This window comes from Eleutherodactylus coqui, chromosome 1 (genome assembly GCF_035609145.1).
Source record: "Eleutherodactylus coqui strain aEleCoq1 chromosome 1, aEleCoq1.hap1, whole genome shotgun sequence".
NCBI lineage: Eukaryota > Metazoa > Chordata > Amphibia > Anura > Eleutherodactylidae > Eleutherodactylus > Eleutherodactylus coqui.
In genome coordinates this window covers 50,061,534-50,088,551 of record NC_089837.1, presented here as the reverse complement: position 1 = coordinate 50,088,551, position 27,018 = coordinate 50,061,534, and the positions used below count along the sequence as shown (strand labels likewise).

The 27,018-nt window shown below is 44.4% G+C and overlaps 2 protein-coding genes across 2 annotated transcripts in view; both read right to left on the bottom strand.

The window, feature by feature from the left end:
- The window catches only part of LOC136620599 (cytochrome P450 2C14-like), a 274,638-nt gene that overhangs the window by 59,252 nt on the left and 188,368 nt on the right, over positions 1–27,018 (bottom strand). The gene's annotated exons all lie outside the window — the stretch shown is intronic.
- Positions 3,932–26,115, bottom strand: LOC136620682 (cytochrome P450 2C14-like). Its single transcript, XM_066595616.1, has 9 exons — positions 25,926–26,115; positions 17,984–18,146; positions 13,852–14,001; positions 13,408–13,568; positions 12,398–12,574; positions 10,238–10,376; positions 5,606–5,790; positions 5,024–5,165; positions 3,932–4,189 (listed from the first exon to the last, which is right to left on the bottom strand). Exons 1-9 carry the CDS (start codon positions 26,097–26,099, stop codon positions 4,011–4,013), a joined length of 1,470 nt encoding a protein of 489 aa, XP_066451713.1. The 5' UTR covers positions 26,100–26,115; the 3' UTR covers positions 3,932–4,010.

The window sequence follows — 27,018 nt, the reverse complement described above, 5'->3', positions numbered from 1 at the left end:
TGGGCAAGCGTCAGCAGGCTGTGCTGAAACTACTCAGCTTAGGAGATAGGAGGCACACGGCCCACGAACTGCTGCAGGGTCTGACAGAGCAGACCGACCGTTGGCTTGCGCCGCTGAGCCTCCAACCGGGCATGGTCGTGCGTGACAACGGCAGTAACCTGGTGGCGGCTCTGCAGCTCGGCAGCCTCACGCACGTGCCATGCCTGGCCCACGTCTTTAATTTGGTGGTTCAGCGCTTTCTGAAAAGCTACCCACGCTTGTCAGACCTGCTCGTAAAGGTGCGCCGGCTCCGCGCACATTTCCGCAAGTCCCACACGGACGCTGCCACCCTGCGCACCCTGCAACATCGCTTTAATCTGCCAGTGCACCGACTGCTGTGCGACGTGCCCACACGGTGGAACTCTACGCTCCACATGTTGGCTAGGCTCTATGAGCAGCGTAGAGCTATAGTGGAATACCAACTCCAACATGGGCGGCGCAGTGGGAGTCAGCCTCCTCAACTCTTTTCAGAAGAGTGGGCCTGGTTGGCAGACATCTGCCAGGTCCTTCGAAACTTTGAGCAGTCTACCCAGGTGGTGAGCGGCGATGCTGCAATCATTAGCGTCACCATTCCTCTGCTATGCATCTTGAGAAGTTCCCTGCAAACCATAAAGGCAGCCGCTTTGCGCTCCGAAACAGAGCCGGGGGAAGACAGTATGTCGCTGGATAGTCAGAGCACCCTCCTGTCTATATCTCAGCGCATTCAGGAGGAGGAGGAGGAGCATGAGGAGGATGAGGAGGAGGGGGAAGAGACAGCTTGGCCCACTGCTGACGGTGCCCCTGCTGCTTGCCTGTCATCATTTCAGCGTGTATGGCCTGAGGAGGAGGAGGAGGAGGAGGAGGAGGATGATGATCCTGAAAGTGATCTTCCTAGTGCGGACAGCCATGTGTTGCGTACAGGTACCCTGGCACACATGGCTGACTTCATGTTAGGATGCCTTTCTCGTGACCCTCGCGTTGCACGCATTCTGGCCACTACGGATTACTGGGTGTACACACTGCTCGACCCACGCTATAAGGAGAACCTTCCCAGTCTCATTCCCAAAGAGGAAAGGGGTTCGAGAGTGTTGCTATACCACAGGACCCTGGCGGACAAGCTGATGGTAAAATTCCCATCCGACAGCGCTAGTGGCAGAAGGCGCAGTTCCGAGGGCCAGGTAGCAGGGGAGGTGCGGAGATCGAGCAGCATGTACAGCCCAGGCAGTGCAACAGTCTTTAAGGGCCTGGACAGCTTTATGGCTCCCCACCAAGACTGTGTCACCGCTCCCCAGTCAAGGATGAGTCGGCGGGAGCACTGTAAAAGGATGGTGAGGGAGTACGTAGCCGATCGCACGACCGTCCTCCGTGACGCCTCTGCCACCTACAACTACTGGGTGTCGAAGCTAGACACGTGGCCTGAACTAGCGCTGTATGCCCTGGAGGTGCTTGCTTGTCCTGCGGCTAGCGTCTTGTCGGAAAGGGTGTTTAGTGCGGCTGGGGGAATCATCACAGATAAGCGTACCCGCTGTCAACCGACAGTGCCGACAGGCTAACACTCATCAAGATGAACAAAGCCTGAATTTCCCCAGACTTCTCTTCTCCACCAGCGGACAGCAGCGATACGTAAGCAATACGTAGGCTGCACCCGCGGATGGAAGCTACGTTCTCTCTCACCATCCAAAACGGGGACATTTCTGCTTCATCAATCTGTGTCTAATATTCCTCCTCCTCCTCCTGCTCCTCCTCCTGAAACCTCATGTAATCACGCTGAACGGGCAATTTTTCTTAGGCCCACAAGGCTCAGTCATCTAATTTTTCTAAACAATTTTTATATGTTTCAATGCTCTTAAAAGCGTTGAAACTTTAACTTGAACCAATTTTTCCTTAAACTGGGCTGCCTCCAGGCCTAGTTACCACTTAAGCCACATTAACCAAAGCGATTAATGGGTTTCACCTGCCCTCTTGGTTGGGCATGGCCAATTTTTACTGAGGTACATTAGTACTGTTGATACAGCAATTTTTGTGGGCCCTCGCCTACAGTGTAATCAAATGAATTTTTAGCCCACCTGCATTACAGCTGACGTTACATCCGCTGTGTTGGGCAATGCAATGGGATATTTCTATGTACCGCCGGTGGCTTCCTGGCACCCACCCATGCTGTGGTTGCACACGGAGTTTAACCTACATCTGTCCACTTGTAAAGAACCCCTGTCTGACTGGGGCATGCAGTGTGGGCCGAAGCCCACCTGCATTAAGCACAACATTACTACCTCAGCTGTGTTGGGCAATGCAATGGGATATTTTTGTGTATCGCCGGTGGGTTCCAGGGAGCCAGCCATGCTGTCGGTCGACAGGGACTTCACAATAGGGAGTTGTACCTGCCTGTGTCTATGAATTAAAAGGCCCGGTCTGACTGGGGCATGCAGAGACACCTTGACAGAATGAATAGTGTGTGGCACATAGGTTCCCCATTGTTATGCCCATGTGTGCAGCTCCTGATGGCGGTGGCACAGGATTCTATTTCTCATTGCTTCTGTACAGCATTGTGGGCTATCGCCCCGCCCCTTTTAAAGAGGGTCGCTGCCTAGCCGTGCCAACCCTCTGCAGTGTGTGCCTGCGGTTCCTCCTCATGGCAGACGCACTTCTAAGTAGACATGAGGGTGGTGTGGCATGAGGGCAGCTGAAGGCTGCGCATGGACACTTTGGTGTGCGCTGTGGGGGGGAGGGGGGGCGGTTGGGCAGCATGTAACCCAGGAAAAGTGGCAGCAGAGTGTCATGCAGGCAGTGATTGTGCTTTGTTGTAGGTAGTGTGGTGCTTAGCTAAGGTATGCCATGCTAATGAGGGCTTTTCAGAAGTAAAAGTTGTTGGGAGGGGGGGGGGCCCACTCTTGCTGGTATTGTGGCTTAATAGTGGGACCTGTGAACTTGAGATGCAGCCCAACATGTAGCCCCTCGCCTGCCCTATCCGTTGCTGTGTCGTTCCCATAACTTTCTTGAATTGCCCAGATTTTCACACAAGGAAACCTTAGCGAGCATCGGCGAAATACAAAAATGCTCCGGTCGCCCATTGACTTCAATGGGGTTCGTAACTCGAAACGAACCCTCGAGCATCGCGAAAAGTTCGTCCCGAGTAACGAGCACCCGAGCATTTTGGTGCTCGCTCATCTCTAGTCATCAATAGTATTCCCATGGATAACCCCTTTAACTACTTCACTGCTTCTGCGGACTATGCTGGCACTATATAAATGAAGATTATAATAATAATTATTATACAATCATTTTTTTGTTGAGCACTTTTTTGAGGTTTTGTATTTAAGAGAAAAGGGTAAAACAAACAAAACACATAGGTCCAGTAATACTCTTGAGATAGAAGTTGAAAGTTTTTGTAAACTTTTATTACTAAAATATATGAGATACACAGTTATTTTATATATATTTATACAGTCTTGCTAGTGACTTTCCACTTGATGAATGTCACAGTTAATAGACAGACATAAATCTTAATTTAGTTGGGTACAAAATTCTGCCCTGATTAATTTTTTATAGTGGTCAGAGTTTAATTTTCAGGTGGATATGACTGATAGAGAATAGAGACGAGCAACATGCTCGGATAAGTCAGTTATTCGAGCGAGCCTCGGTCTTTTCGAGTAACTACATTCTTGTCCGAGCGTGCTCGGGGGAACGGCGGGGGTGAGCGGGGGGTGGCGGGAGGGAGAGAGAGAGACCTCTCTCACTCTCTCCCACGCTACCCCCCGCTATTCCCCGCTGCCCCCTGCTCATCCCTGCCGCCCTCCCCCCCAAGCACGCTCAGACAAGAATGCAGGTACTTGAGAAGAGCGAGGCTCGCTCGAGTAACTGACTTATCTGAGCATGCTCACTCAACTCTAATAGAGAACAATAGATTCAACTTGGCAAGATTTGGTGGAGAACCTCTTTAAACAATGATGATGAGATACAAGATGTGTTATGCCAACACGAACTGAAAGTCTAGCTTATCTGCGAGATGTGGCACAAATCTCAAAGGGTTTGGGGGAGTTTGTAGCCCCAAGGGCAGGAGAGAGGTCCAGTTTGGCTCCCGCTGTTGGCTTGAAAGTGAAATTTTGTAAAAGTGTTGTGAAGAAGAGGAATAGCTCCATTTTAGCCAAAGTTTCCCCCGCACAGCTCCGCTTACCTACAAAGATGAACAGAAAATATTGAAAGTAGATGAGAAATTATTTGAGATCACAACTTAATGAAATTCAGATGTTATACATATCTGATATAAAGCTTTGGGACTTTGATTTGTCATAATTTACACTTGTTACTCCAATGGTTATTTTTTCACTTCAACGTGGAAAGCCAAACATCTTGATTAAAATGAAACTCTCCACACCTTCAAGATCTCACCTGCACGATCCCTGCCAATCTGGCATCTGGCAGAATAGTGTAGTGTTAGGCTCCCACCCTCCCGTAGCCCCCTTCCCTTTCTGGTTTGCGCATTCTCTCACTATAGGACGGGTTGCCACAGACTGCACAGAAGGCAGCTATCTTGTGCGTTCCTGGACAACCCTTTTAAGGAGTCTAACTTGACTTGAATGTCCTTTTTTTCCTGATTGGGTCATGTAAATGGGACAATGTTCAGCAAACGAATAGGCAAACATTTGCTCATTGGCTGTTCAACTCGTTTATGCAAGCAAAAATTGTTTGTGGTTTAGCTATACATCTCGCTGTGTAAACAGGAAGATATGCAGCCAACAGCTTACAACTCTGTGGGGGCGAACTATCATATTAACAATTGTTTGTCCCCACAAAGATGACCATCTGGCCATGTAGACAAAAAGAACAAGCTCTGACTGACATGATCATTGACAGTAGGGTTCAGGTTTGCATCCTTGATTGTCAGGCGGCACACTTTAGCATGGGCAGATGATTTCCTGTGTAAAAACACCCCAGGTTATTATGAGATATGTCATCTGGACTTTCCTAATGTGGCGCCTACTATTTAAAAAAGCATTATAGGTATTACCTATTGAGAAGGGTATGAAGGCCTCGTTCTTTTTGAAATTTCCTTTAGAGTCAAGAAAGTGTTCTGGATAAAACTCATCGGGTTTCTCAAAGTAGGTTTTATCTCTGAGTGTGGAGTGCAGCAATGGGATAACAAGAGTGCCCTGGAGGGAAAAAATAACAATTCTATATCGTATAGAACAAAAATACATGATGTAACAAACAGCAAATGACATTGAGGCACCTTAAAGGTGGGAGTAATCTGAATGCAGATTAGAGTCGGTATCATGATTAATGGGATGTTAACTGCTAGTTATTTAGGTTTATCCAGCAGGAAAAATAAAGGACTGGACCATGAACTTCAGTTAAACCTCTACATGAAGCTATTCAAATATTCTTGGAGTCATAGCTAGCTTTTGCTTCGCTTAGGGCAAAGATTTAGTTTGCTGTCTTAGCACAGCATCTAGATGCGCCGGTCAAGGCAAAAAGACTTATTTGTGCCTCTACTGCCACTCAGTACTCGGGGCACATGACCTACTAGCCTTCACTTTGACTATATTCCTGCTTGGAGGAATCCAGTATAAGGCTGAGCATTTTTTCTCACCTTTGGAAGAAAATAGCCTCTGAATGTGACATCTTCAGAAGTTGCATGTGGAAGATTTCCCGGTACAATATCCCCGAAGCGCTGGATTTCATGAATGACGGCATCGGTATATGGCATTTGTTTCCTGTGCTCCATTTGAGGTGGAGCCAAACCAATCACTCTTTCAATTTCATCATGTACTTTTTCTGCCAGGAAGGAGAAAATATGTTACTTATTATTCATGTTTACTTAAATAGCTGGTCACCAAACAAACCTTAAAGGTTTTCAACCCCCCCCCCCCCGTTCGGCGCGAGGCAACCCCGATGCAGGGGTTATAAAAGAACACCGCACAGCGCTTACCTGAATCCCCGCGCTCCGGTGACTTCTTACTTACCTGCTGAAGATGGCTGCCGGGATCTTCTCCCTCGGTGGACCGCAGGGCTTCTGTGCGGTCCATTGCCGATTCCAGCCTCCTGATTGGCTGGAATCGGCACGTGACGGGGCGGAGCTACACGGAGGCGGCATCCTGCACGAGCGGCCCCATTGAGAAAAGAAGAAGACCCGGACTGCGCAAGCGCGTCTAATTTGGCCATTAGACGCCGAAAATTAGACGGCTCCATGGAAACGAGGACGCTAGCAACGGAGCAGGTAAGTGAAAAACTTCTTATAACTTCTGTATGGCTCATAATTAATGCACAATGTACATTACAAAGTGTATTAATATGGCCATACAGAAGTGTATAGACCCACTTGCTGCCGCGGGACAACCCCTTTAATGTCAACCCAGACAAAGGTTTTAGGACAGGAAGGAAAGCTTAAAGGGCAGGGTCATTAGAAAGGACATATGTTAAAATTGTAAAACGAAAGATCTAATTTTACAGCCTACAGTATAATTTGACTGTTATGACCAGAAGACTGAGGACTAGGAGTAGGAGGTATTTTTCACAAAAATTGTTTGTTGAAGATAAAACATGGGTAATATAATGCTGTAGAGAGAAAACATCGGTAATATGATGTCATACAGAGGCACCTGGTACACTTACTATTATTTATAGGGGCTCCTCACAGCCTTGCAGGTCCATACTACAGAACTAGTCACTGTGTGCCTCAACATGGCAATGCTTCTAGCAGAAAATAGCCCCATAACACGGCATGTAATGAGGATTGCCATGATTTTATTCATGAGGATTATGTAGAAACAATGAGAAAAAAATGTCTTAATGTCTCAGAGGCACCCATGGAATCCTGATCCTTAAACCTGTGCTAATGTATATTTCTGGAGCGGGGTGAAGCTAGCTGTCTGAGCGATGCTGCACAGTCCCAATCCGATTATCCCTGAGATAGGGCAGCTCTCCTCATTGGAAGAGAAAAAAAAACTAAAAGCTTTTTTAGTGGTCTTCTTTAACAATCATTATCGCAATGCTAGACAAACCCAAGTACCCTAAATAAGATGTGTAATTCAATAATCACACTGTTCCCATAAAATAGACAGTTTATTTGTTGTCTATCGTTAATATAAAAATTAACATTAGAGAATAGAGATGAGCGAGCATACTCATCCGAGCTTGATACTCGTTCGAGTATTAGGGTGTTCGAGATGCTCGTTACTCGTAACTAGTACCACGCGGTGTTCGGGTTACTTTCACTTTCTTCCCTGAGAAATGTGCGCGCTTTTCTGGCCAATAGAAAGACAGGGAAGGCATTACAACTTCCCCCTGCAACGTTCAAGCCCTATACCACTCCCCTGCAGTGAGTGGCTGGGGAGATCAGGTGTCACTCGAGTATTGAAATCTGCCCCTCCCGCGGCTCGCCTCAGATGCATTCTGGCATTAGTTCAGGGAAAGTGCTATCGTGTTGGAGCTGCTATAGGGAGAGTGTTAGGAGTATTTTAGGTTTCAAGAACCCCAACGGTCCATCTTAAGGCCATAGATCTTCTCTATATGCGCTCAATGGGGCCGGCGGCAGCAGCGCCGACCCCATTGAGAACATATAGAAGACAAATCCTTCTTCTCTGCCACAGCTGTAACAGCTGTGGCAGAGAAGAACGATGTTTGCCCATTGAATTCAATGGAGCCGGCAATACAGCAGGTTCCACTGAAAGCAATGGGCTGCCGGCGATTGCAGGATGAATTGTCAGGAAGGGCTTAAATATATAAGCCCTTCCCTGCAATTCATCCGGAAATGTGTTACAATAAAAATATATACCGGCGTATAAGGCGACGGGGCGTATAAGACGACCCCCCAACTGTCACCTTATACGCCGGCAATACAGTGGAGCAAAGAATAAAAATCATTACTTACTTCTTCTGATATTCTGCGGCACTCCTGCAGGCTGTCACTCCCTCCTGGTGTTCTGCGGTGCTCCTGCAGGCTGTTGCTCCCTCCTGGTTCCCGGCAGAGCATTGATTTCTCTACGGAGGGCTTTAAATCCCCGCCTCCAGAAACACACGTGCCTTCAGCCAATCACAGCCAATGACAATGATGTCATTGAATGGCTGTGATTGGCTGTGTTTCTGGAGGCGGGGATTTCAAGCCTTGCGTCCAGAAAGCAATACTCTGCCGTGGACCAGGAGGGAGCAACAGCCTGCAGGAGCGCCGCAGAACGTCAGAAGAAGTAAGTAATGATTTTTATTCTTTGCTCCACTGTATTGCCGGTGTATAAGGTGACAGTTGGGGGGTCGTCTTATACGCCCCGTCGCATTATACGCCGGTATATATTTTTATTGTAACACATTTCTGGATGAATTGCAGGGAAGGGGTTATATATTTAACCCCTTCCCGACAATTCATCCTGCGATCGCCGGCAGCCCATTGCTTTCAGTGGAACCTGCTGTATTGCCGCTCCATTGAATTCAATGGGCAAACATCGTTCTTCTCTTCCACAGCTGTTACAGCTATGGCAGAGGAGAACGATCTTTACGCTGACAGTGGGGAGGGAGGGCACTCTTGCCGCTATTGTGGCTTAATAGTGGGACCTGGGAACTTGAGAGGCAGCCCACCATGTAGCCCCTCGCCTGCCCTATCCGTTGCTGTGTCGTTCCCATCACTTTGTAGAATTGCCCAGATTTTCACAAACAAAAACCTTAGCGAGCATCGGCGATATACAAAAATGCTCGGGTCGCCCATTGACTTCAATGGGGTTCGTTACTAGAAACGAACCCTCGAGCATTGCGAAAATCTCGTCCAGAGTAACGAGCACCCGAGCATTTTGGTGCTCGCTCATCTCTATTAGAGAACAAATAAAATGTCCACTTTATGATTATTAGGAAAAAAAAATAACTAGAATGAAAAAGCATATGTTTTAAACTCTAAACCTAAAAAAATGTGCTTTGGTCCTATAAAAATGCCATAAAAAGAATAACAAATAAAAAAAGTTATATGCTTTAAACTTGAGTACTGAGCAGAATCTAGTCCTGAAGACCTAAAATATTCTGGACCTGAACAGCTTACAAGGACATGTACATGAGACATTACTGTAAAGCAATTTTTGATAGCATTAAAAATCACCTTCATGAAGTAAACAAGGCATCAAAGAATAGAAATGACTACCAAATGACTGAATAAAAGAAGAAACCTTTTCACAGGTTGACAGAGGGTACAGTAGTATACCAGCAGTGCCTAGAATACATAGATTGACTGTATAATCAGGGAGGGAGTGAGGAAACAACTATTTTGGGGTTTAGTGTAGTGACTGGCAGGACAACCCATAACAAAGCCTACTGATACTACTAGATGCCTGTGCCCAACATTCCTTTCAGATGAAGAAACCCCCCTACAGTTCTCTTCTGGTCATAAAATAAAAAAGTAGCAGAGCTTCTGGCCTTGATGGTAGTTCAGGGCTTGACCTACCATCAAGGCCAGAGGTGCTGCTACTTCCTCACCCCCTCCCTGACTATACAGTTAATCTATGTATTCTAGGCACTGATGGTACACTGCTGTACTTGTACCTGGAATAGATCTCTTATTGGGTTACTAAACCTTATTGTCCCTGTCATAATTTTAAAAATAGCGGGAATTTCAGATGTGATTTTCAATTAAGACTCTCAGTGCTAGTATCTTTACCCTGTGTCTTCAACACAAAGCTCTCGTACCTCCCAAGTATCTGCCTTATAAGCGGTGAAACGTGTTGAGCTAGAAGGTCTAGAATACACAGTTGATACAATTAGATGTGGTTATCTATTTATCTTGTAACTACTGAGTTGGTTTCATCAGTACTATACAAGTTGTCCTGACTGGGGACATCCGTTTTGCAGTGGGTGATATCTACCCTATCCTACTCTACTAGGTTGTTTATTATGACCAATAACTAGGGTTTCTCACCCTCTTTCTATATATGTCTGAGTGTTTTGTTCTGTTGCTGGGGTGTTGAGGTCCACTATTACCTATAGGGACACAATGCCTCAGTTGTCAAGCCCTAGTGTGGGTGTTTTTAAACATTTACTTATTAAAAATTATCTACGTGATTTTATAAAAGTCTAATCTGTGAAAGGGCTTCTTATAATTAACTAGACTTTCTGCACCTTGTGAAATGAATAAAAGAAGAAAGATGAAAAAAATCACTAGTTTCCTATGAATATTAATTTTGGTCATAGTGTCTCTTTAAATCCTTGACATTGTAGAACATTTTATAAGTTTTAGACATATAATTCTTACGTTGAATTTCTGGGTGTTTCATCATCAACAAAAGTCCCCATCTTAAGGTGGTTGATGTGGTCTCCATTCCAGCAGCAAACAGGTTTCCGACCAATACAGTTAGGTTATCATTGTGGTAATACTCAGATTCCGGCTTTCCCTGAACAACACAATAGAACAAAATTAAATGCTGAATGATGTTTTATGCATTTACATCACAAATTATGGGCTACTAAAGGCCCAGTAAAACAAGTGTACAGGATTTGGAAAATATTGCTATGTATTCAAATATCTAAAAATCTGTAGAAACCTATATTCCAAAACAGTGCCACTGCTGTCCACAGGTTGTGTGTGGTATTGCAGCTAAGGCTTCATTCATACTACATTTAGCCATTACATCGAGAGACCTTGTACCGCTTCTGAAATCAAGACAGGTCTGCTGGACGTAAATTATCTTGTACATTGACAGTTTCTAAAAGGGATTCCAATAGGTATCTGTCTTGACAGTTTTATGTTGGTTTCCGGCATTCTGTGCTCGACCACACCATTCTTTCCAGCACAGAATGCCAGAAACAAACAGAAACCAGCAAAAATGGAAATCTATTGGTCTTAATTTCAGTAGCTGTCGATAATGGCTGAAAAAGCTCCAGGTTTCCCAACCCAATCCTGTTTTCTAGATTTCAGATTTGAGTCAGGATAAACCCCTGAACGTAAAAGTGTGACTGAAGCCTTATGACTGTTCACTTGACTGGTGCCGAGCTGCAATACTAGTCACAACCTGCGGACATATGTGATGATAGTTTTGTACAAAAACAGTTTGTTATTCAATTCATTTCTATAAACTGGTCGAGAGCGTACTGTACATGCCACGGAAGCCCAACACGTGGCTGGGGTGAAGACTTTGGAGAGAGGGATCAAAGTCCTAAGTGGTCCTTTCCATTTGCATCTAGGTTCCCCTAGACCAATTGTATTGTTAGCCAACATGAGAATAGGAAACTAGCAAAAGAGTTAAGAGGGGAACAGACACCTTCTGGCATGGAGGGCAAAATCTGTCAACATAATAGGTGGTCCATCCTGATTAGAGATGAGCGAGCACCAAAATGCTCGAGTGCTCGTTACTCGAGTCGAACTTTCAGTGATGCTCGAGAGTTCATTTCGAGTAACAAACCCCATTGAAGTCAACAGGCGACTCGAGCATTTTTGTATATGACTGGTGCTCCGCTAAGGTTTTCATTCGTGAAAATCTTAGCAAATCACCAAAGTCATGTAAAAAAAACAGAAATGGATAGGGCAGGCGAGGAGCAACATGCAGGGCTGCATTTCGGGCTCCGAGGTCTCACTATTAAGCCACAATAGTGGCAAGAGTGAGACCCCCCCCCCCCCCCGCACTGTCAGCATAAAGTTCGTTCTCCTCTGCCACAGCTGTAACAGCTGTGGCAGAGAAGAACGATGTTAGCCCATTGAATTCAATGGAGCCGTCAATACAGCTGGCTCCTTTGAAAGCAATGGGCTGCCGGCGAGCGCGGGATGAATTTTCGGGAAGGGCTGAGAGCTGCCCTTGATTGGTCCCTGCGCTGAGCCAATCAGAGGCAGCACTCAGCTCACCCATTCATGAATTTATGAATGGGTGTGAGTGAGAGCTGCCTCTGATTGGTGAGGCTGTGACCAATCAGAGGCAGCTCATTCAGCAGGCGGGGATTTTAAATCCCCAGCTGCTGAATACTACTCACAGCAGTTCAGGAGAACTGTCGGCCGGCCGCGGCTGAACTCCGTCTGCCGGGACAAGGTGAGTATATATTTTTTTAAAATTTTTACACAGCTTTGGATGATTTTCAGGGAAGGGCTTATATTTTTAAGCCCTTCACGAAAATTCATCCTGAGATCGCCGGCAGCCCATTGCTTTCAATGGAGCCGGCTGTGTTGCCGGCTCCATTGAATTCAATGGTCAGTGCTCGTTTAATCGAGACGAGTACCGCATGGTGCTCGTCTCGAGTAACGAGCATCTCGAGCACCCTAATACTCGAACGAGCATCAAGCTCGGACGAGTATGCTCGCTCATCTCTAATCCTGATCAATGATACAAAGTTTATCAGAAACCAGGTTAGAGGATTATACATATACTCTGCATACAGTATAATTAATTTTTAGTTTACTTAATAATGGTAATGGTACATGTCTTACCTCTTGTTGTTTGGCTAGGAAGGCGTCAACAAGGTTCCTCTGGTCGTTTACATCCAGTTCTTTCTTCTGTTTTGTAAATGTTGCTCTTATGAATTTCTGAAACTCTCTGATGTTCCCGAAAACTGTTCTGTGAGCTCCGGGGAGCCGATCCATCAATGATGGAAAACTGTTATACATCTAGAAGGGCACAAACATAAGTAATAATCAGTATATATACAAACTGTAATAATAAGAGCTATTAACATTTGTAGCTTCTATACACAACGGTTAAAGGGGTTGTATTTTTTATGAAGTGGTGGACTGCTGTAAAATACGAGACTATTCTCAGGACTTTTGCACTAATTTCCATCTCTCCAGACCCCCCAACCTCCACGTGCCTCATGGAAGCTGGTCAAGTGCAGTTTAACCATCCGTACTGCTAAACCCAGTGATTAGCTGCAGAGGTCTTGAGCTTAGATGACACATGGTTGCGTTATCGAGAAGTAAGCAAAGACTTGGGGGATTTCAGCAGTGGGCGGAAGCAAAATACATGAGAGTATTATCTTCCATATTACAACCTACCACTACTTTCTGGAAAAATTAAAGCTTCTGGACAACCCTTTTAAATCCAGTCCTGTAATCTTTAAAAGGATATTTTAATTTCTACAATAAACTTTTTTAATCTACAATTTCCAGTCTACTTTCTGTATCAATTTTCCCAATTTTCAAGATCTCTACATGCTGTCTTTCAAAAAGATCCTTTATTGTTAATTTACAGTGGATAAAAATCTGTCCTGGCAATGGACACAGAGGTACCTGTCTCATTTAAATACAGTCTGTACTGTTCGGCTGCACTCCATTCATACAGGGCCCCATTTTTGTGATTGTTGGAAATAATTTAAAAGTTTGTCACAACCCCTTTAAGTCATTGACAATTTTATTAATTTCCCAATGTTCAGCTTTCTTATGAGCAAATGTATTTGGTCGAAACTACAAAAATTATAACAAAATGTAATATATTTCTGACTTACCCGGATCCAGGGGCTTCCCAGGAGTCTTACATTCTCATTAGTTAGGCCCATAAGCCTCAATATGGTCGGGTCCTCATACTCAAATCTATGACTGAGCAGTATGGACACAATGATATTGGCCACTGCAGCGTTAATACAGGTGAGATTATCAAAGGGTTTTCCTGTAAAATTAGAAAAAAAAATAGTTTGAAGAGAAGCAAGGGGGGGATGGTCGGCTCTACAGACTACTGCATGGAGCACAAGACTTAAGATCATTAGTAAAAGCAGCACCATCTGCATAAGTATTATAAGGAGGAACAGAGGAAGCACATGGGGGGGTTGTGAGTGGCCCACTGTGGATACCGACCCATCTGGTGTTTGCCAGATGGCCAGCCTGCCCCCTATGGGGATCATCCAACATTATCCATCCAGCATCACACATGATTATGGACCTTATTCACTCACCTTCATATGACTTCAGCTTCTGTACTAAACACTCAGCCTCTTCAATGATTTTGTTTTCTATGGCTTTCCTGCCCATTCCATAATCTCGTAATGCTGAGAGTGCAAATCTTCTCATCACTTTCCAGTTCTCTCCACTGGAAAATACAACACCTAAATGCAATAAATACATATTATTCTTATTCCTAACACATGGGAATAGAGAGGTCCATTATGGACAAGTTCTTATCAGAGAACAGGTTACCCAATGATGAGCTGAATCTTCCTGATCAGTTGTTATCAGGACAAGCTGCCTTTGAGTTTTAAATAGACTGTCCATGTACAGAAATGCACCCATGACCTACATCCAGAGCAACATTTTGTAGTGGCCATCCACACTTATTTAATAGAGAGGGATCCCTGGTGCAGGTTTCCACTCTTTACATTCATACTGGCGCCAGAGCGGGGTTCCTCAGGGGTGGGAATTAATAAACTCTTAATAGTAGAAAATAACCCTCTGAAAGGACCTATGGAGGGTTTTCCAAAAGTTTTATTTCTAAGAGCTAGTTTTCTTCTGCACATTTAAACATCTGTTCCATTGTAGGTTCTCCTTGTGTATTTGTATAGCACCATATTATGGATGTAATCTAACTTAAAGGTAATGCTTCTAGTGAAGAACATCCATATAAAACTACTCTACATCCAGTGGTACATGACCATATTTTATTTCTGATTTTTATGGGAGTTGATGGCTTGTGGAGATACAGTATAGCCCCATGCATTGTTATAGGTACTGTATCAGTTCTACTCTGAAGTTGTACGAAGCCTTAATATGTCCAATTTTTCTCATAAAGGAGACCTATTACTTTAAAAATTTTTCTGAATATAGAAATTGTAGAATTTATATAACTACGAGTTATGATTTGATATCACAAATTATATTAAGAGCCTATTAATCTTTTTATATCCCTGGTCTTAAAAGAGTTGTCTGTAGCTTTAAATGAAAATGGAATGCTTTAAAATAATAAAAGTATTAATACTCCCCTCACTGATTCCCACCACTCTCATTCTGATGCTTCTTGGGGATCCTGCTGGTTCCGTACTCCCTGGTCCTTGTTAAGATGGACATGTGATTGCTGCAATCGATCACTGGATCTCCTGGTCCTTGTTAGTATAGAAATGTGAGCGCTGTAGCCAATCAGTGGCTGGAGCAGGTCACCATAGTGGTCAGTATGTACTGGAAAGATTTTATGGCTATTTTGTAGCCATTAATCCTTGATTTTATATTTTCTATCTGTCTATCTATCAATTTGATCAGGCTTTAATATATCAACTAGGCCCCGCATTCTAAGGACATAACTCCAGACCTGTTCTACGTGTTTTATGGTGAGTAACTAGGACAATGGTTTTGATATTTGTTGTAACCACATATGATACCAATCTGTCTGTTTGTATAGAAGCCTGCCATATACATATCTATTGTCTAGGAGGTAGACCTTGTCTGACTAGATCTTATCACTCTGTAGAACTTGGACAATTCTAGAGTTTGGTAACATCTTTTTTTTAGAACGATCCAAAGCTTGGGTATGACTAAGCAAGTTATAGTGTATAAAATAGGACACTAATTGTGATGGAGATCAGAAGCATCTTGTGCCTGGGGGAGAAGATGATCTCTTACAGTGTTGGTCCATGAAACCTGCTTTTCACTGTGGTTTCTCCAGTGAAAAGATGAACTCTGGGCAGAAGCATTTAACCCCTTAGTGACCACGCAATAGTCTTTCTTATGTCCTGCCGTTGCAGGGCATGTATGGAGGGAGATAGCGCTGCTATCTCCGTCCATACATCGCAGGTGTCAGCTGTTTATTACAGCTGAGATCTGTGGGCAACTGCCCCGTTTGGCCCTCTGGCTGATCGAGACTTTTAACCCTTTTCTGACAGCAGCATTTAAATCCCCCGATGTTCGGGGGTCCTGTACGCCCCACCTCCCCCCACGGTGAGATCGGGGGAGCCGTGTGGGTGTTATGGCAGCCGGGGTCCTTTTAAAGACCCCAGGGCTGTCATGGCAGAATGCCTATCAAGCCATCCCCATAGGGTGGCTTGATAGGCTGCCTGTCAGAATGCAGTATGATGTAATGCTACAGCATTACATCATACTGCATAAGCAATCTAAGCATCGCTAGTTGTGGTCCCCCAGGAGGACTGAAAGAAAAAGTAAAAACAAGAAAAAACTTTATTGTTTTTTGTTTTTTTTTAAAGTAATATAAGTCCAACCTCCCCCCCCTTTCCATATTTACAATAAAAAATCCAAATAATAAAACAAAAATACATACTTGGTATCGCTGCGTTTGTAAAAGTGCGTTCTATCAATTAATGCATTATTTACTGCGCACTGTAAACGTCGTCCGAAAAACAAATATAAACCACCAGAAATGCACTTTTTTGGTCACACTGTTGCCAAGAAAAAATCTAATAAAAAGCGATAAAAAAAGTCCTATGTGCTTCAAAATGGTACCAACAGAAACTGCAGGACGTACCGCACAAAATGAGGCCTCACACAACTATATTGACTAAAAAATAAAAAGTTATGGTGCGCAGAAGATGGAGACAGAAAATAATTCTAAAAAATTAAATATCTTAAAAAAAAATATATAAGAAGTACAGCAAAAAAAACTATACAAGTTTGGTATTGTAATAATCGTAATGACCCAAATAATAAAGTTATCATGTCATTTTTGTTGCCGTTTGTGCGCCGTAGAAACAAAACACACTGAAAGATGGTGAAATGTCGTCTTTTTTTTCCATTTCCCTCCACTTAGAATTTTTTTAAAGTTTTTCAGTACATTATATGGTAGATTAAATAGCACCATTGAAAAATACAACTCGTCCCGCAAAAAACAAGCCCTCATACAGCTACGTCGATGGATAAATAGGAGTTACGATTTTTTAAAAGAGGGGGGGGGGGACAGGAAAATGGGAAAAAGCAAAAGAGTGCGGTCACTAGGGGGTTAAGGTTGTAAGTATGTCCCTGTAAGTCTTTTGCATTGTAAAGCGTGTTTATGTTTTATCACTTGCTGTATGTATTTTATCTGTAGAGAATCATTGGAAACATTTACGCAATATCACCTATTCTTTATGTAACTTTGTTTTGTTTTTATCATTTATTCATTTGCATTAATACATTGTGTTGTATCGGCCCACTTGTCCTTCTGTAAAGCCGTATCCGAACTTGTTGTTTGCCAGTTGGCAAAACATCAGTAATAGGCTGCAGCAGCCACATGTCCATCCTCACAGGGATCAGCAGGTGATGCCCAGACAGTTCAGAGTGAGAGCGGTGGGGATCAGTGAGGTGATAATCACTTTTATTATTTTAGAGCATTCTAAGCAAAAAATACTGGCATCACACTCATTCTTGCCGAGGGTCACATAAGCCTTATGTTTGCATTCAAAGGGCTGATTGTAATTGTAAGACTGTATAGTAAAGGCTCATTCACATGTGCATTTGTGCAGTGTAATACGCAGTGAATAGAACCCACTGATTTCAGTAGGTTTGTTCACAGGTTTCTTTTCCTTTTATGTTCTACTACTGTAGGATTCAGCAGAATCAATATTTGGAAAAAACAGTGCAGCAAAAATGATTTAAAGTGTTCGTCTAGTTGTAAACTATTGATGGCTTATCTTTAGTAGTAGTCTGCCTCCTGGGACCCCCACTGATCAGATGCTCCTTGGATCAGTGTCTTTATACACTTGTTCCCAGTGCAATGGCCAGGCTTGGTGTTACAGTTTCTCAGTTACTTTAATAAGAACTTTTTCTGCAATACCAAGCCTGGCCACTGCAGTGGGAATGGCACTGTCTGCTTCCTGCAGAAATCAGCTCAGTGCACTAGCACAGCGAGCAGCTGATCAGCGGGGATCCCAGGTGGCAGATCCCTACTGATCTACTGTAGGAGTCCTATCCCAAGGATAGATCATCAATAGGTAACAATTGGACAATCCTGCTATTCCAGAATTATTGGGTTTTTTGGTTTATCAAATGTTCTAGATTATTGGATGAAGATAGGAAAGGGAGGAAACTAAAAAAAACTATGCGAGCAATTTATTACTATCCCATTACTTTTATTTTTGGAGGGAAAAAGTTAGTATAAAAGAGACTGCTTACCATTGTTCCCTAATAAGTTGTCAGTCACAGGTACAATTGGTCTGTCGGAAAAGGCATCAGCATGGTTGATGAGCGCATCCTTAATAGTTTCATAACCACACAGGACAACTGTTTTTGTCATGCCTATATTGACACTGAACACCGGGCCGTACGTCTCAGAAAGCTGTGAACACAAGATATATTGTGATTAACTGTATATATAACTTAAGGAGATAAAGACCATGAAGCTAATAGGTTAAAAGATACCTTCTACCATGTACCTTTGAGTATAGGGCATTGCAATGTGTCTTCCCTTAGAGAGCAAGTACCACAAGGGTGTAGGGACTCTTATAGTCTATGCAATGCTCCCTGGGAATAAGCTATGCAAATGAGCGATGGAGGAATCCTCCACAGCACTACCTATTGGTTGGTAGCTACCCTACGAGTCAATATCTGACTTTGTAACATGAATGGAGGTTTGTCTGACATTGTCAAATATTGACTCATAGGGTAGTTACCTTCCAATAGGTGGCGCCGTGGAGGAATATTTCATCTCTCATATATTTTTAAAGGAACAATCCATATATGAGAAATTCAAAGTATGAACACCCAGATCAGAAAATTAGTAATTTACCTGATAGTGACACAAAATATAAGCGCCTAGGGGTCCTTTTACAAGGAAAGATTATAGTCATTTTATCATTTTGTGCAGAACGGAGCAATGATCACTCAGTATAAACACTGCCAGCGACTGAACAACAAATGATAATTCATTCACTTATCATTTGTCGATAAGTTTATGCAAGAAATAAAGAACTAACCCTGATCTGCTCATCTATGAATGACTGCCTGTTTACTGTGAATGGAGGTGGGAGGCCGGAAGTGTAAATGCACTGAAGTGATAATTGTTGGGATGACTGACTGATGGACATCCTGTGTAAAAGGACCCCAACTGTCACCATTGCATACAGAAAAGCATTCATGTTACCCAATAGGCAGCAAAAGATACTAGAATGGAATCATTCATTTCCTGAAGACAGATTTGGATTCAATTATCCCTAATCAATCACTAGTAGTGGAAGAGGTTTGTCTGTATAGTTATACCTGAATTAGAACACAAGATGGTCAACCCGAAAAGGGTATTCTGTCTAGAGCCTATCCCTCCCAATAGGAAGCCTTAAAATGAACTCTGGTTAAACCATAAATATCTCCTGCCTACCTGTTAAGTGCAGAAATGTGTCTTGGACTCTTCAGTTCGCACCAAGAGCAAATATGCAGTATTAGGCCTTAGTCACACGGGAGTTTTTTCGCGCGATTTGCGGATCGCATGACGGATGCGCATCCGCAAATCGCGTGACCGGGGCCCAAAAATCGCCCGAAAATCTGCTCCTAGCCGCGTTTCATTAGAAACGGGCCGGAGCTGTCCAGCGCATTGCATTCAATGGAGCCGGCAATACAGCCGGCTCCATTGAAAGCGATGCGCTGCGGGCGTGCGCGGGATGAATTGTCGGAAAGGGCTTAAATATATAAGCCCTTCCCTGCAATTCATCCAGAAATGTGTTAAAATAAAAAAAATATATATACTCACCTTATCCCGGCAGCCGGAGTTCAGTGTGGCCGGCCTGCAGTAGGTGTGAAGGGGGTGTGACTCAAAGCTGCCCCTGATTGGCTCAGCGCTGAGCCAATCAGAGGCAGGTCTCACTCACACCCATTCATGAATTCACACCCCCTTCACACCCACTGCAGGCCGGCCGCGCTGAACTCCGGCTGCCGGGACCAGGTGAGTATATATATATATTTTATTTTAACACATTTCTGGATGAACTGCAGGGAAGGGCTTATATATTTAAGCCCTTCCCGACAATTCATCCAGCGCTGTCCGGCAGCCCATTGCTTTCAATGGAGCCGGCTGTATTGCCGGCTCCATTGAATTCAATGGGCAAACATCGTTCTTCTCTGCCACAGCTGTTACAGCTGTGGCAGAGAAGAATGATTTGTCTTCTATATGTTCTCAATGGGGTCGGCGCTGCTGCCGCCGGCCCCATTGAGCGCATATAGAGAAGAGAACAGGAATAGCAGATCGCAGATAGGTGCGATCTGCGATTTCTGTTCTATAATTTATCGGACGAGCGCATAAAAAGCGCTCATGTGTCCGATACCATTTCAAAGCAATGGTTTTAAAGAATCGCCGGACGCATGCGCAAATCGCGCAAAAAAATCGCCCGTCTGACTGAGGCCTAAGGCCTCCTTCACGGGGGAGTTGTGTCATTACGTTGACCGCATTGCAGCCAAAAAACACATGGGAAGGAAAAAGCCACGATCAAGTCACAGCGAAAGTTAACATTTTCTCAGCCAATCACACGGCCGGATGCAGCGGATTAGCAAAAAAGAAAAAAAAACGCCGCAGCCTGGAATTCTCTTGTTCGGCATAAATCCTCAGGATGGTTTCTAAGGCTTTACTAGAGCCAGCTGTAATGTTTTTGCAGCATTGGGTGCTGCTAAATTTGCTCCCATACCCTTTTTGTTAGACTACTATGGGAGACTCCAGCATGTATCAGACGGAAGAAAGAGCAAGCCCTATATTTTCCGTCCACGTATAAAAGTGACGGCCATATTTGGTCGCATATGTCGTATTTTTACTGGCTCAACGTTTTTACGTGGAAAAAAAAAATCGGCCATCTGAGCGAATACATTGTGGACCAAAGCTTCAGAGGGTAGCAATTTTTCAGGGGACGTTTAAACGCTGCTAAATAGTCACGTAGAAATGCTCATGTGAATAAGGCCTAAGTGTGAAGGACTGGAAAGTGATCAGCTAACTAACCTGCCTCTTGGCGAAACAGTGTGTGAAAAGCATTTCTCACCTTGGATTGTGGGTTGAACAATAAAGACTCATCTACAATGGCCAATTATGGAGCCCGAAGACTTATGTGCCAAACAATTGGGCCATATAAAAGAATGAGTGATCAGCTGACAAAAGAACAAACTCTCATTCATCAGCTGATCATGGCATTTAGATGAGCATAAGGGCTCCTGCACACTTTTTTTACGCGATATTGCTGCGTTTTTTTCACGCGATTATCAATGGGACTTTCTAATGTTAAAAACGCATCGCAAGTTGGTGCTTTATAATTTTTGAGAGATGCGTTTTTAATAGAGATGAGCGAGCCTACTCGTTAAGGGACAATACTCGAGCAAGTATCGTCCTTTTCCAGTACCTGCCTGCTCGTCAGAAAAGACTCGGGTGCTGGCGGGAGCGGCGGGGGAGAGCGGTAGGGAACGGGGGATGAGATCTCTCTCCCCCACTCCCCTGCTCACTCCCGCAACCCACCGTTCACCTCACCGATACCCAAACCTTTTCTGACGAGCAGGCAGGTACTCGAAAAGGACGATACTCGCTCGAGTATTGTCCCTTATTGAGTAGGCTCGCTCATCACTAGTTTTTAACATTAGAACGCCCCATTGACAATCGTGTGAAAAAAACGCACAAGAAAAACGCAAGTGTGCGGGAGCCCTAAAAATGCTGGTTGGTCCTATAAACAAGGAGATTTACAGCTGATCAATGACAACTCTATGGGGATGAAGGATCGTATTAAGAAATAATCTGCAAATAATCTTGTGGTATCCTGCAATGGGACTCCGGTCCCAAAATAAAGTGGTGTGCATTCTACTAAGGGCTCGCTCACAAGGGCGTGAAGATTTTCGGCCAGCCGTGTCACGGCCACAGTGCGGACGGAAATCACGTAGACAACTTTAAAACTCTCATTTTAACGCCTGTTCAGACGGCCGAGTGTGGCGATTATACACCGCACTCAGAATACCGTTGAGTGGGGGCAGACAGTTTAGCTCTGGTAAACTGACTCCCCCACTTCGGCTGTCAGCAAAGGGGCGGGACAGGAGCTAGTGTGCTAAACTCCCGTCCCCTCTTCGCCTTTTGTCGGCTGCCAGCAATGGGAGGGGATGGGAGCTTAGCACACTAGCTCCCACCCCATCCTACCCCCTTCATATCAGCCAGCCAACAAGGAGGGGACATTGCAGACACCCGGCAACTGCCTCCCATTTCCCTTTTTTTCCGGCAGCTCCCATAGGCTCCAAAAGAACTATCTTTCTCGGTCGGTGTAAAAATGGCCGACGGGAAAGCAAAACATACATGCTACCTTTGCCGGACGGCCATTTTTTACACATACAAGAAATGCGCCTATCTGAACTGGTTTCCAATGCATTAGATAGGGAGCGTATATCGGACGGTCTTCACGGCAAATATACGCTCGCGTGAAAGAGCTCATTCATTTATGCTTTAGAATGTATATGTATGTCTTTAAATGTGTTTTGCCAAAGTTTAACATCTTACGGGTGCTGGTGTAGGTAATGTTTAGTATAGAGTGAGTTAAATAGCCCGGTATTATAGTTCCACACCACAGCCAATCAGCACTATTCTACTGGGTGAAATAATGTCTATGAAAGGAAGTTCAGTGTTAGATGCTGGTTAGAGCTTCAGTTAAGCTCACAGAAACTACCTGCTTGACTTAAAGGAAGTAGATGTGGAGGCCCTCTATTGAGTGGCCAACTGGCGTACTATCCTGCCCTTGCTACGCAAAGGATTCCATAGGATTGGCTTTACTGATTAGAAGGCTCCCAAGGGAAGGCTACAGACTTTAGAGCTGTGAACGCTTCAAATTATTGCAGTGCAGAGGTTTGGCAGACTCCAGGGCCATGAGCACCTCACAGGAGTGCCGTATGGGGCTAGATCGCTTGGGAGGATCAAAGTCAGCCAATGTCTCAATAAAGGAATGGCAGCATCCTGGGCGGCTTGACAAAGACCCCAATGGGGTCGAAACGTAGCAAGATTTTGGAGGAATAAATTACTGCTTTGCATTACGCCCAGGATGCTGCCATTCCTTTATTGAGACATTGGAGTATATCTTTTTGGGGTTTCTGGAGCTCTTACCCCTGCATGTTTGGCGTGCATCCTATTGACTTGTTAGTAGAGATGAGCGAACGTACTCGTCCGAGCTTGATGCTCGGGCGAATATTAGGGTGTTCGGGATGCTCGTTACTCTTAACGAGTACCACGTGGTGTTTGGGTTACTTTCACTTGTATCTCTGAGACGTTAGCGCGCTTTTCTGGCCAATAGAAAGACAGGGAAGGCATTACAACTTCCCCCTGCAACGTTCAAGCCCTATACCACCCCCCTGCTGTGAGTGGCTGGCGAGATTAGGTGTCACCCGAGTATTGAAATCTGCCCCTCCCGCAGCTCGCTACGGATGCATTCTGACATTAGTTCAGGGAAAGTGCTATCGTGTTGGAGCTGCTATAGGGAGAGTGTTAGGAGTTATTATAGGCTTCAAGAACCCCAACGGTCCTTCTAAAGGCCATAAATCTTCTGTATATGCGCTCAATGGGGCCGGCGGCAGCAGCGCCGACCCCATTGAGAACATATAGAAGACAAATCCTTCTTTTCTGCCACAGCTGTAACAGCTGTGGCAGAGAAGAACGATGTTTGCCCATTGAAAGCAATGGGCTGCCGGCGTGCGCGGGGTGAATTGTCGGGAAGGGGTTAAATATATAACCCCTTCCCTGCAATTCATCCAGAAATGTGTAAAAATAAAAATATATACCGGCGTATAAGGCGACGGGGCGTATAAGACGACCCCCCAACTGTCACCTTATACGCCGGTAATATAGCGGAGCAAAGAATAAAAAGCATTACTTACTTCTTCTGACGTTCTGCGGCGCTGCTGCAGGCTGTCGCTCCCTCCTGGTCCACGGCAGACTATTGCTTTCTCTACGAAAGGCTTTAAATCCCTGCCTCCAGAAAGACATGTGCCTTCAGCCAATCACAGCCAATGACAATGATGTCATTGAATGGCTGTGATTGGCTGTGGTTCTGGAGGCGGGGATTTCAAGCCTTTCGTAGAGAAAGCAATAGTCTGCCGGGAACCAGGAGGGAGCGACAGCCTGCAGGAGCGCCGCAGATCGTCTGAAGAAGTAAGTAATGCTTTTTATTCTTTGCTCCACTGTATTGCCGGCGTATAAGGTGACAGTTGGGGGGTCGTCTTATACGCCCCGTCGCCTTATACGCCGGTATATATTTTTATTTTTACACATTTCTGGATGAATTGCAGGGAAGGGGTTATATATTTAACCCCTTCCCGACAATTCACCCCGCGCACGCCGGCAGCCCATTGCTTTCAATGGAGCGGCTGTATTGCCGCTATATTGAATTCAATGGGCAAACATCGTTCTTCTCTGCTACAGCTGTTACAGCTATGGCAGAGGAGAACGATCTTTACGCTGACAGTGCGGGGGGGGGGGGGGGCACTCTTGCCGCTATTGTGGCTTAATAGTGTGACCTGGGAACTTGAGATGCAGCCCACCATGTAGCCCCTCGCCTGCCCTATCCATCACTGTGTCGTTCCCATCACTTTCTTGAATTGCCCAGATTTTCACACATGAAAACCTTAGCGAGCATCGGCGAAATACAAAAATGCTCCGGTCGCCCATTGACTTCAATGTGGTTCGTTACTCGAAACGAACCCTCGAGCATCGCGGGAATTTCGTTCCGAGTAACGAGCACCCGAGCATTTTGGTGCTCGCTCATCTCTACTTGTTAGTCATCTTTAATAGGTTTAAAAATCCTGAGGAGTGCTGGGAGTTAATCGAAGTAAAGCAAGGATCAAAGTCAGCACCAGTACAGAAACTGACATTGATCAGCATGCGGATCCACGCTAAAAACTATTTCAAAGGCAGATTCTTCCTGGAAAAAAATATTCAGTGGAATCTACTGTGTGAATATGCCCTTAGAGCGGTCATCACTCCAAATTTATGTATTTTAGTAAATTAATGTTTTTCCTATAAAATAATTTTCAAGCAGATTTCCCTTGAACCCTATCAGCGCTGCGAGGATAGCATGATATGCCACCAATAAGAACTCTGTTTGAAACATGTAAGTGCAATTTTGGAAGATGTTTTTATCGACGAAATGTAAATACGACACTCATCTTATGCTGGAATCCACGGAAATGTCGGAGTTTTGTTTCTTAAACTATTACAGTGTGAAAACCAAAACTCTTCTTGTCTTCTCTGAATTCCAGTGTCAGGTACCTCCGCCTGAGATTGAATGTAAGAGGGCACTCCACTACATGTTAATTTTACGTTGATGTTATTCTGTTTCTTTCCCTGGCCATTTTGTATGGTAATGGCTGCGGTGTCGGGCCTCACATTGGCGGAAGTGGAATGGGCATTGCCAAAAAGGACGACTGCAAAGATGGAAAACTCTGCATAGTAAGCCAGTTGAAGCAGAACATATCTAAAAGTGAGAAAAACGGAGTGTGCTGCCTCTGAACAACTGCGAAAAGCTGAACACGGTCTTTTTAGTCCTTGTGAAGGGTCAGAGACCGTGCTGAGAGATCGTGCAGCATGCCGTCGCCACCAACTTGCATATTTAAGTGGCTTGTAAAGTAAAGCTTTGTGAAGTGCAGGGCAATATCCAATCTATACCCAACCTAAGTAAAGTTGGCTGTGAGCATGTGGTCTGACTCCAGTCATCTAGTGCCGCACTGGCACTAAAGATGATCACAAGAAATCCCTGTCAATGGAGATTCTTTCTGTGCAGTTATAAAGTGGTGATCCTGCCCGGGGTGAGCACATTCAGTACGGTCCCCTCTCCCTCTGTGCTGACCGATCTCAGAGCCTGAGCGAGCTTCTACAACAACAAAGTACATAAGTTTTCCCTAGTTTGCTGGGCAGAAGGGGTATTCCAAAGAGAGTAGATGGCGCCTAGTAACCTAATTGTTACTAGTTGTTCTTCTGGGACTCCCATCTATCTGTCAATGTTCCTAAATGGTATTTCTATGAGAATATCTCTAAGCTTTATGTGGCCCTTATGAATAGTAATGTTCTAAATGTGGACCTTCAATAAGAACCCCCCCCCCCCTTTATATGATTACAGAATTTGTACATTACCTCCATGAATGTTTTATGAGGCTTTGACATGTCCAACATGAGGACATTCCCAATGATCGGTAAAGGTTTTGGTCCAGGTGGGAAATTTTTGTAATTTCCTTGTTTCTGGTTCTTCAAAGCATTGACCAAAAATAAGATGACGACCAAGGAGACGAGAAGTGTGACCAGGTCCATGGTGAATGCGGGGTCAGTGAAATCTAGGGAGGAAAGACAGGATACGGGTTATTCCTCTGTAAATATTTAAGGTAGTACTTTACTTTAGGAGAGACTATTAAATATCCTTCCACAAACTGAATGGATTTATTTAATATCCCACATTTTGTTATTAAAGGGTGTGTATACTTTTGCAACAATTGCCTATTGCTCCAGGGCTTCTAAAAAATAAATACATTTTGCAGAGTAAAGATTACATGTGTTTGCTTTTATTTAATGTACAGAATAGAAAATTCTAAGAATTTTTGCAGTAGGTTTTGTCAGCTTATTCTGTACATTCTACTTACAAAAGCTCTCTTCTGCTATACAGCTATGTGAAGAAAAGGCTGAGAAATCTGTCATCACCTAGCTATGTAACAGTAGAGGGCGCTCCATCCAGTTGTTTCTGAGTTTGTTCTCTCTACAACAGCTGCTGACACAACTGTTCCCATATTACAGTTTATTAATGTGTCTGTATTATATATCATTTATTCTTAAAAGCCTTGTGCCTCCTGTGTCCCACCACCTCTGTTATTTTACTGATCCACCTGCTGATATGCTGCCATCCCATGGCAGCGTTCTGTGAAGAAGAGAGGCCCTTCTATTCTGCAGATGACTTCTCTCCTCACAGCACATGCTCTCAGCCAGACCCCATGTAGTGACAGGGGCTCGGAGCATTGGGTTGTGACATATAGTAGTGAACACCCAATGCACTAAGTCCCTGCCAATGCATCGGGTCCAGCAGGGAGTGAGCGCTGTGAGGAGAGAAGCCGTTTGTAGAATAGAAGGGCTTCTTACCTTTAGAGCACATTGCCGGGGAGGGCAGCATATGAGGGGCACAGAGCTACTAAAAATAAATTATATATTATATAAAAATATAATACAATCACTTATTAATAAA

What these genes read in the sequence shown, in the direction of transcription:
- LOC136620682 (XM_066595616.1), bottom strand. Translation starts at nt 26,099, where the DNA reads ATGGACCTGGTCACACTTCTCGTCTCCTTGGTCGTCATCTTATTTTTG. An exon ending in GAAGCTGAAGTCATATGAAG is followed by an intron (nt 13,569 to 13,851) that starts GTGAGTGAATAA and finishes CTAATTTTACAG; the next exon opens with GAAAACCCTTTGATAATCTC. An exon ending in GAAACACCCAGAAATTCAAC is followed by an intron (nt 5,791 to 10,237) that starts GTAAGAATTATA and finishes CCTTCCTGGCAG; the next exon opens with AAAAAGTACATGATGAAATT.